The sequence below is a fragment of the Mandrillus leucophaeus genome, unplaced genomic scaffold (genome assembly GCF_000951045.1).
Source record: "Mandrillus leucophaeus isolate KB7577 unplaced genomic scaffold, Mleu.le_1.0 Scaffold94, whole genome shotgun sequence".
NCBI classification, from domain to species: Eukaryota; Metazoa; Chordata; class Mammalia; order Primates; family Cercopithecidae; genus Mandrillus; species Mandrillus leucophaeus.
This window is the reverse complement of record NW_012110252.1, coordinates 506,550-517,798: the sequence shown is the minus strand read 5'-3', so window position 1 is coordinate 517,798 and position 11,249 is coordinate 506,550. Positions and strand designations below refer to the sequence as shown.

The 11,249-nt window shown below is 39.4% G+C and overlaps 1 protein-coding gene and 1 long non-coding RNA gene across 3 annotated transcripts in view; both read right to left on the bottom strand.

The window, feature by feature from the left end:
- The window catches only part of DARS (aspartyl-tRNA synthetase), a 103,320-nt gene that overhangs the window by 33,157 nt on the left and 58,914 nt on the right, over positions 1 to 11,249 (bottom strand). For both annotated transcript variants that reach the window (XM_011970272.1, XM_011970270.1), the window contains 2 exons: positions 5,745 to 5,825; positions 4,602 to 4,661 (listed from right to left, as the gene is read on the bottom strand). In XM_011970272.1, coding sequence (XP_011825662.1) covers positions 4,602 to 4,661; positions 5,745 to 5,825 — 141 coding nt within the window. The remainder of the gene's footprint in view (positions 1 to 4,601; positions 4,662 to 5,744; positions 5,826 to 11,249) is intronic.
- Positions 157 to 2,179, bottom strand: LOC105532192. The gene is made up of 3 exons (XR_001004931.1): positions 1,916 to 2,179; positions 259 to 1,584; positions 157 to 227 (listed from the first exon to the last, which is right to left on the bottom strand). It is a non-coding gene; the product is annotated as an uncharacterized LOC105532192 (long non-coding RNA).

The following is an 11,249-nucleotide window of genomic DNA, read 5'->3' as shown; positions in this document are numbered from 1 at the left end:
GAGATGGGGTTTCACCATGTTGGCCAGGCTGGTCTTGAACTCCTGACCTCAAGTGATCCACCCGCCTCAGCCTCCCAAAGTGCTGGGATTACAGGCATGCGCCACTGCGCCTGGCCTGATTTATGCAGAATTTCTTTTTCCTTCTTTTCTTTTTTTGAGACGGAATTTCTTTCTTGTCACCCAGGCTGGAGTGCAATGGTGTTATCTTGGATCACGGCAACCTCTGCCTCCCCGGTTAAGCGATTCTCCTGCCTCAGCCTCCTGAGTAGCTGGGATTACAGGTGTCTACCACCACGCCCGGCTAATTTTTGTATTTTAAGCAGAAATGGGGTTTCACCATGTTGGCCAGGCTGGTCTTGAATTCCTGACCTCAAGTGATCCACTGCGCTGGCCAGAATTATGTAGAATTTCTACTCAAACAAAAGTAATCTCTGTGAGAAAGAATTCGAACTGTCTGCAATTGCTATTATATTACTGTAACGGGAATTCCAGTTGTATATGTTCAGGTTAACTCTGTGTCAAGACATTCCAACACATATCCATTCATTCTAATGTATGACAAAAACGCTAGCCGATCAAGTATGTATGTCCTATGGAGGGACCCTGTGATACACAGCAGTGCTGAGCACCCTTAAAATATTTTTCTAATTGATGTATTGGTCTTGAGGTCAACAGTTACGACATCCCTGAGGATACCTCCCTTGACTATTTCAGACTATCCAGATCTTCTTTCAAAGAACTCCTATAGCTGTGGTGATCAAACACCTATCATTTCCATGGCAGCCCCAAGTTTCCAATTTTCTGTCCACTGCTGACACAAACCAGCATTTCTTAAACTTGTCTTTTGTCTTCTACTATCATTTCTGTCTACTGGGTATCTTTCATACTAGTACTTAATATTTTCCTTTAAATCAGGTTTTAAAACTTAACTAATTCCAAGCAATAATATCCATGAAAACATGGTTTTATTTGCTGGTTATATTGTATAGCTATTAAAATAAAAAATGTTCACCTGTTTAACACCCAGAAATCACTGTGTACCTCCGGTGGTAAAGCTACCATACTTGGGAAAACACTGCAAAACCACTGAAATGTCATATAAGTTTCAATATATTGGCATCAAAACTATATTGCCAAGATAATCTCTTATATTACAAAAGTAAAAAACTTCTCTTAAAGAGTTGAGATTTTAATTTTTAGTTTGGAAAATATGTATTGAAAGTAATGAGCTAGGCGATATGTTAGAAGATGGGCTCTTGATATTATCTAATTTTTCTTTGTTTCAGCGTTTTGTGGCTTTGTTAACAGAAAGTTTCAGGGAGATATGGCAAACAGGCTTATTTCCAATCAGTTAGTGGAGGCTGCCCTGAGTGCTGTGTGGCTACTTTAAGCTCATCAAGAATAATATGTATGTGGTATGTTGTGACTGATTGGGGGCAGCATTTGCCATGAATGTAATTCTTTTCTCTTGGACAGACTGTTAACCCCTTAACTCGTGTACTTGCCTTGACTTAAGGGATTAACAGTCTGTCCAAGAGAAAAGAATGGTGAAGACAAAGGTGACCAATTTCAAAATAAAAATATGTAGGCCGGGTGCGGTGGCTCAAGCCTGTAATCCCAGCACTTTGGGAGGCCGAGACAGGCGGATCACGAGGTCAGGAGATCGAGACCATCCTGGCTGACACGGTGAAATCCCGTCTCTACTAAAAAATACAAAAACTTAGCCAGGCGAGGTGGCGGGCGCCTGTAGTCCCAGCTACTCGGAAGGCTGAGGCAGGAGAATGGCGTAAACCCAGGAGGTGGAGCTTGCAATGAGCTGAGATCTGGCCACTGCACTCCAGCCTGGGCGACAGAGCGAGACTCCGTCTCAAAAAAACAAACAAACAAACAAACAAAAAAAACAAAATAAAAATATGTAATTGATAAGATGAAACCACACCCTAATAGCAGATACTTTTCATTCATTAACCCACAGGGTCAAAGTGGGGTTAATTGGTGAACAATAAAATATATGCTCAGATAGCTATTTCTTAATCCCTGCATGCCAAAATATACCTAAACATTCAGGAAAAAAACGTTACAGAATTACATAGTAGAAGCTATTTGATAGTGTGATTTCAGAGGTAGCACTGAGGATAATGTAGTGTATTAGCAAACGAAGGGAACTTTAGGAAAGCCACGGGGTCTCAAGGGTTAGGTTGCCCATGAGTCCTGAATTGTCTATTCCCTTGGCATGTGAAACCGAGTAGCAAAAAAGAGCTGATGATTCACCTTTAAAGATGGCTCAGTTTCTATGCTTACCTGGCAACCCAAGGGAGGGCATCCCTATTAAGGAGACCTCACACTACTAGTCTTATCTCCCCAACAAAATGATGTGTTCTTTGAAGGTGACCAATATATATTCCACAGGATAAGAAACCTGTAATATGAACATAATAAATATTCTGTAGACTAGCTATAGTACAAGGGGTCTAGATAAAGAAATAGACTGTAATTTTGAACCAACTAAAGTAATCCATTCATATTTGGGAAAAGTACTTAAACAATGATTCTCAAGAGGGAAGACTAACATTTACTCCTAGGACAACCTTCACCTGTACCTAAGAGTGAGGTGAAATAAAGGGAACAATTCCGATCTAAAGGGAACTCTCTTGAATAGGTTCCCAGAAAACCTTCCTAACAACCTGCTAACCTACGAGGACGAAGCTAATTTGCCGTGCCAATCCGGAATATGAGCTATGTGAGTGCTAGGCATGAAAAGGGTGCCAAAGACATTTTAATTCACTTTTCTAGGAATGAAAATTGCTTTAACCTTCTTGGGGGCTGGAAAGTGAAGTAGTTTTAATCAGGGCACCTGCCTGGAAAGTTCAGAGAGAAAACAATTCATCTATGAGAAAAAAGTTAGGCTACACTAGAACCTAAAGGAGGATATATCTCGGAACATTCGTATTAGAGAAGAAGAATGGCAATTTTGCCTTTTATTTCCAAATTCTTTAACCCTTGACTTTGCTGAGAGTCTATGAAAAGAACTAGTTGGGGACTAAATTAGATAGTAGTTTATTTTTTATTTGTTGAGACAGGATCTTACTCTGTTGCCCAGGCTGGAGTGCAGTGGTACAAACACAGCTCACTGCAGACTCAACCTCCTGGGCTCAAGCAATCCTCTTGCTTCAGCCACCTGAGTAGCTGGGACCATGGATGCATGCCAACATACTTGGCTAATTTTTAATTTTTTTGAGGAGACGGGGGTCTCGCCATGTTGCCCAGGCTGGTTTCAAACTCCTGCGCTCAAGCATTCTTCCCACCTCAGGCTCCCAAATTGTTGGGATTACAGGTGTGAGCCACTGCAGCCAACCAAGACAGTAGTTTAGAAGGAATCTAAGGTGTTTAAAACCTTAAAGTGACTAATGTACACAATGTCTCCCAAAATGTAAAGTCAAAGTAAGAGTTAAACATGTGAATGCTTGCAAGAGCCAAATAACATGAATGAATGAAATGAATGATATTTGCTGGGTGGTGCAGGGCAAAGCAAAAGACAGTGTAAGAAACCTGTATATGTCCCATCTAGCATGCTAGCTCATGTGCCAGATTCTCCTCTTTTTAAGAAGTGTCATCCAGATTTTAATGTGAAAACCCATTTTTTCAATGGTGGCAATGAATTTAAACAAAACAAAACAACCCCAAACCCAAAAACTCCTCAGGCCAACTTCTAGAGGCACAAACCAATAACTTGTGTGAACAACTAGCAAGGACAAATAAATACAGAATGATGTCTCACTCCTGTGGCCAACATACACGAAAAACCTGAGGTTTCTAGGTAGTATCAAGAGGACTTTGGATTACTGCTTGCTTTTTCTATACAAATTAAAATGGAAAAGGTAAAAGACAAAAGGCAAATAATTAGGAATAACATGAGTAAATAATAAGGGTAGACTCACATGATGGTAGAAGAGCCAAGAAGAACTCTTAAGGTGACAAAAAATTTGAGCTTCAGGTAGAATATTTAAGTAAAAAAGGAAGATGTGGTCAAAATATTAAGAAAGAAAGATGCAATGGTTTACTACAATAATGATGAAACCACTAAACTCTCTTTCACTTGCAACCAAACCAGAAAGGGAAACAGGAGACCCATGAGACTACTGCATAAACCACTAGGGCCAACTGCTTGTATATTTTTAATTTGGTGCTCCAATCAAACTCAAAGGATTGAAGCATTAATTACTCATCTCCACCTGGTCGATCTAAAATGTGCATGTAATTTTTTTCATAATTTTGTAGTGATATTAATGGTTATGTTTCTACTTCCTGAATAACTTGTCTAAAAAAGATACCACCTGGAAGCAAGATCATTTACTGGCTTCAAATTCATCTGTCATTTTAAAACAAAGCAAGTCAATATCCTGTTAACTAGTATTTAACTGTTCCTGTTGCCTGCAGTTCTTTTTAGGGGAAGGTCAGTCAGAAAAGTAAATTGTTTCCTGCATTATCATACTTACAGTCAGGCAAATACCATTAGCTTTATAAGCCTGAGACAGGTATGGTATCCCTGCCCCTCTCGACTGCGGCCTAATTGCTTCATTTAATAAATAAATTAGGCATACCCTAAGATCAATGACTCTGTTGTCTAATCTTGTATCCTGGTTAACAGTAGCTCTTCCTTCCTAAAAAAAGAAGAAAAGAAAAAAACAAATTTTACTTATATTTTGAAGAGCACAAAAAATACTTTTAGAAGTCATATTTACTTTTAATTGAGCAGGATGTTTATATGTTAATACTATGCCCAAAAATCTCAGGGATCTCAAATAATGGTAGAAACACAAAGTGTGGCCAGAGAGAAGTTAACATTAAAAGAGAGATGGAAAGAAGACAAAGAATTAACAGATATTAATGGTTTCTTTCCCTCCTCCACCCCTCAAAGCCTTGCCTCATTATTGGGATATAAGAAAAATTCACCACCCGCTTCTTCATTGATTCCTGGATTTAACCTGCTAGCCCAAGGGTGAAGGAACAGATAAAAACTGACAGAGTAGTGGTTCTCAAAATGTGGTCTGGGGAGCAGTGAAGGTGCCTGAGACTTTCCGGGAGTTGAAGAAGTCAAACTTACTTTTTCATAATAATACTTTTTCTTTCTCACCCTTCATGAGTACATTGAGCAGTTTTCTAAAGATTCTATGATGTGTATTCATCACAACAGAATGAATGCAGAGGCAATATGAGAATCTAGTTGTTGTCTATTAAGCCAAAAATTACAAAGAACTGTGGTTATATAAACAGAATGTCATCTGAAGGATGAGGTAGCTGAGTGGTTAAGGCAATGGACTGCTAAATACAATGTCACTCTAATAATAATTATTTTTTGCTTTGGACAACTGTAATTTTTTCATAAAATGTTATTAGCTTCATGATTTGCATAATACTACATATGCCAACATGCATGCAATGTATATATAATTTTTAATAAATATTTAAAAATGTGTTTTAATTCGCAATACTATAAATATTGATATATATACACCAATAAAAACAAAAGCTTGTAGGGTTCTTAATTATTTTTAACAATGTAAAAGGCATCTTGATACCAAAAGGTTTGAGAATTGCTGATTTTAAGAGTAAATTTAAATAACAATGGAGCTCAAAATCACTTCACAGGCACCCTTAGTACAAAAGTAGGGCATCGGGTTTTCAATGTTTTGCAAACTAAATATACAGAGGAAGCATAATATTTCATAAGTATAATTTTTTACCTCTTCTCCTTCCGCCTCAGGCCGAACAGCATCATCCAGCTGCAGGGGCAGGCGGGGTTCAGCCAAACTGATCACATAAATCTGAAAGTGAGAGATTGCCAAAAATAGTAGAAAGCACACAAAATCTGCATCCTTTGCTTAAAAAACAATCTACAGTTGACTTAAGCATGAAGCAATGTTTGCATACATCTTTAATTGAAACTACTTGCTGAAATCAAATAAGATGATACAGGTTTTTTCACCTTGATGATTTGTTTAAAATGAGGATAATATTTTTTGCCTACCTCTATGGTTGTTAGAACAGTCAAATAAGATAACATATATAAAAATTATTTGTAAATTCTAAGATGTCTACCAATGTAATAAGTAATGACTGGGGTGTAGGCACTGGCTTACGGTCTAGCTATGTCAAAAAAGCTATGGTTAGGGGTTGGTGCTGTGGCTCACACCTGCAATCCCAGCACTTAGGAAGGCTGTGGTGGGTTGATCACTTGAGCCCAGGAGTTCGAGACCAGGCTGAGCAACATGGTGAAACCCCGTCTCTGCAAAAAATACAAAAATTAGTCAGGCATGGTAGCACGTGCCTAAAATCCCAGCTACTTGGGTGGCTGCGGCAGAAGGATCACTTGAACCTGGGAGGCAGAGGTTGCAGTGAGCCAAGATTGTACCACACTCCAGTCTGGATGACAGAGTGAGACCCTGTCTCAAAAAAACAGAAACAAAAACAAACATAAACACAAAAAAGCTATTTTCAGGGAAATCACTTAATCTCAGAGTTTCAATTAAAATAAAGCCTGCTATAAGAATCAAACAGAATAGGCCAGGCGCGGTGGCTCACACCTGTAATCCCAGCACTTTGGGAGGCTGAGGCGGGTGGATCATGAGGTCAGGAGTTCGAGATCAGCCTGACCAACATGGTGAAACCCTGTATCTGCTAAAAATACAAAAATTAGCAGGCTGGTGGCGCACGCCTGTAATCCCAGTTACTCAGGAGCCTGAAGCAGGAGAATCGCTTGAACCCGAGAGCAGAAGGGTTGTGATGAGCTGAGATCATGCCATTGCACTCCAGCCTGGGCAAAATCAGCGACACTTCATCTCAGAAAACAAACAAACAAACAAAAATCAAACAGAATAATAAATGTGAAAACACTTCAGTCATGTGAAGGAGCAATTAACATATGACTTGTTGTTGTTATTATTATTAGTTTTGAGATGGAGTACCACTCTGTCACCCAGGCTGGAGTGCAATGGTGTGGTCTTGGCTTACTGCAACCTCTGTCTCCCAGGTTCAAGTGATTCTCCCACCTCAGCCTCTCGAATAGCTGGGACTACAGGCACGTGCCACCACACAGGCTAATTTTTGTATTTTTAGTACAGACGGTGTTTCACTATGTTGGCCAGGCTGGTCTCGAACTCCTGACCTCAGGTGATCCGCCCACCTTGGCCTCCCAAAGTGCTGGGATTACAGGCATGAGCCATCACGCCTGGCCGCCTTGTTATCATTAACAGCATTTGGCCAGTGCCACTGCCACTGCCACTACTAGGACCAAATTCAGTCCAGCTCTGCTACACTTCTTTTCTCATTCTTTCTCCTTTCAAGTCCCCTTCATTGCTCTCTCTCATGTTACATATGTTACATATATCTCATTTCCTGCCAGTCTCCTGGTTAGGAAATACCCTAGAGGATGTTCCTTTATGTTGTCAAAATTCCTCAATATTCACTAGCACTAATTTCACATTTTAGTGATAAAAAGCAACTGGATCATAAAGACCGAGCTAGAGTCTTTCGCTCTTTGTTTTTCTGGCTACCTTTAAAAAGCCTATTACCGTATTAGTTAACCCAAACTATGTCTCGAAAACCTGCTAAAGCACAAACAGGAAAAATACCTTATTTAGTTACTTCAGGAAAGGGAATTATACTCTTCTAGTTGGCAGATCAATATTGGCATTCAGCTGAGATACCCCAAGAAATAGTGTAGGAAACTTTAGTATTCCTTATCATAAAATAGAATTATCTGTCACCACTCCCCTCCCTAAACCCAAATTCTAGGATTCCCTTTGACAAGTTAACAGAAACTTGATCTCCAATCCAAATTGGAGAACTGAAGAGCTGCTACTTCTACTTTTATAACTAGTGGGAATTCATCATCCTCTTTACTATACCATGAGTACTCTGACCCCAGAGTCTTCACATAGTGTTTGGCACAAAGTACCTATCAACAGTAATTGCTGGCTGAATAAATAAATAAGTGATAAAGCAAAGTCATTACTTATATAACATTCTACTTAGTATGTAATACTTCATTCTTTGTGAAATACTTTACAATTATTTTTATTATGGCAAAATTTGTAAGCTCTTTAGGCTTATAATTTATTAATATTTATTGTACACATCTAGATAATATTAAAACTACATTTGCTTCTAGTAGAAAAACAGAAGTACATATACACACACACACACTTTTTTTTTTTTTTTTTTGAGACAGGGTCTTGCTCTGTCACCCAGGCTAGAGTGCAGTGGTGTGATCACAGCTCACTGTAACCTCCAACTCCTGGACTCAAGTGATCCTCCCACCCTGGCCTCCCAAAGCACTGGGATTACAGGTATGAGCCACCACATCTGGCCAAATTTTCTTTATTCAAGTAATGAAAACGATGTGTTACTTAGAAGATGTGGAAGTTATCTTTCTTGGTCAGCATAAATGGGTTTATTCATTTATCTTTATTCTTACTCTTTGGTCACTTTGTCTTTACTAGGTTACAAACTTCCTGGTGGGGTTGGTTCAAGATGAGACTTACACAAAGACAACAAAGTCATTTGTCAAATTAGGTCAGTAAAAACTACAAGGTTTTCTAAGTCTTGAAGAGTTCCAGGACAATCAATTCCAGTTAAGTACAATATTACTCTTAAATTAATAAGTACATATGGGCCTCTCTCTTAATCTGTCTGCCTGTTGGTCTGACTGACTCTTACATATGCTCATGCAGTAGTCTTTAAGTACTACTGTACATGTATCAGGGCGAGAAGAGGCCATGCTGTCTTAAAGACTACCCCTTAAGAGAAATTTAGTGATGCATATTGTAAATGCAATCTAGACCTAAATCTGAGCACTGTAGGTTCAAACTGGCAGGGTTATTTCAATAGTGTGAATTCACTTATGATTTTTTTTTTGTTGTTGTTGAGATGGGGTCTCAGTCAGGCAGTTTGGAGTGCAGTGGTGTGATCTTGGCTCACTGCAACCTCTGTCTCCTGGGTTCAAGCAATTCTCTTGCCTCAGCCTCCTGAGTAGCTGGATTGCATGCACCTGCCTCCACGCCTGGCTAATTTTTGTATTTTTAGTAGAAACAAGGTTTCACCATGTTGATCAGGCTGGTCTTGAACTCCTGACCTCAAGTGACACTTATCATATTTTAAATCAATGATAATGAGATCTTTCAGTTTTTAATCCTGAGAAATAAAACAGATCAGGGATAAGTCTTGTGAAAAACAAACAAACAAACAAAAAAACCGGAAGCTACTGTTGGAATATAAGACCAATAAGGTATTATTTATTTTGACTTCTCTATGCTGTAAAAATATCAGAAAAATAATTGTAAGATATAAGATTAAGAATTAGTTAATTAATCATCCTTTAAAAGTATATCATTAGTTGATGCAGTTTCTTCCTAGCATCGATGGTCTTTACAATTTGGCATGTTTTTGCAGTGGCTGGTACTGGTTGTTCCTTTCCATGTTTAGTGCTTCCTTCAGGAGCTCTTGTAAGGCAGGCCTGGTGGTGACAAAATCTCTCAGCATTTGTTTGTCTATAAAGGATTTTATTTCTCCTTTACTTATGAAGCTCAGTTTGGCTGGATATGATATTCTGGGTTGAAAATTCTTTTCTTTAAGAATGTTGAATATTGGCCCCACACCCTCTTCTGCTTGTAGAGTTTCTGCCGAGAGATCCACTGTTAGTCTGATGGGCTTCCCTTTATGGGTAACTTGACCTTTCTCTCTGGCTGCCCTTAACATTTTTTCCTTCATTTCAACCTTGATAAATCTGACAATTGTGTGTCTTGGAGTTGCTCTTCTGGAGGAGTATCTCTGTGGCGTTCTCTGTATTTCCTGAATTTGAATGTTGGTCTGCCTGGCTAGGTTGGGGAAATTCTCCTGGATAACATCCTAAAGAGTGTTTTCCAACTTGGTTCCATTCTCCCCGTCACTTTCAGGTACACCAATCAGATGTAGATTTGGTCTTATCACATAGTCCCATATTTCTTGGAGGCTTTGTTCGTTTCTTTTTACTCTTTTTTCTCTAAACTTCTTTTCTTGATTCTTATCATTCATTTGATCTTCAATCACTGATACCATTTCTTCCACTTGATTGAATAGGCTACTGAAGCTTGTGCATGTGTCAAGTAGTTCTCATGCCATGGTTTTCAGCTCCATCAGGTCATTTAAGGTCTTCTCTACGCTGTTTATTCTAGTTAGTCATATGTCTAATCTTTTTTCAAGGTTTTTGGGTTTGGCTGGATGGGTTTGAACATCCTCCTTTAGCTTGGAGAAGTTTGTTATTACCAATCATCTGAAGCCTTTTTCTCTCAACTCGTCAAAGTCATTCTCTGTTCAGCTTTGTTCTGTTGCTGGCGAGGAGCTGCATTCCTTTGGAGGAGAAGAGGCGCTCTGATTTTTAGAATTTTCAGCTTTTCTGCATCAACTAACAAGCAAAATAACCAGCTAACATCATGACAGGATCAAATTCACACATATCAATATTAACCTTAAATGTAAATGGGCTAATTGCTCCAATTCAAAGACACAGACTGGCAAACTGGATAAAGAGTCAAGACTCATCAGTGTGCTATATTCAGGAGACCCATCTCACGTGCAGTGACGCGCACAGGCTCAAAATAAAGGGATGGAGGAAGATCTACCAAGCAAATGGAAAACAAAAAAAAGTAGGGGTTGCAATCCTAGTATCTGATAAAACAGACTTTATTTTATTTTATTGATTGATTGATTGTGAGCCAGAGTCTAGCTCTGTCGCCCAGAGTGGAGTGCAATGGCACAACCTCGGCTCACTGTAAGCTCAGTCTCTGGGGTTCACGCCATTCTCCTGCCTCAGCCTCCCAAGTAGCTGGGACTACAGGTGCCCGCCACCACGCCTGGCTAATTTTTTGTATTTTTTTTTTTTAGTAGAGACGGGGTTTCACTGTGTTTGCCAGGATGGTCTCGATCTCCTGACCTCGTGATCCACCCGCCTCAGCCTCCCAAAGTGCTGGGATTACAGGCGTGAGCCACTGCGCCAGGCCCGATACAACAGACTTTAAACCAACAAAGATCAAAAGAGACAAAGAAGGCTATTACATAATGGTAAAGGGATCAGTTCAACAAGACCACCTAACTATCTTAAATATATATGCACCCAATACAGGAGCACCCAGATTCATAAAGCAAGTCCTTAGAGACTTACAAAGAGACTTAGACTCCCACACAATAATAATGGGAGACTTCAACACCCCACT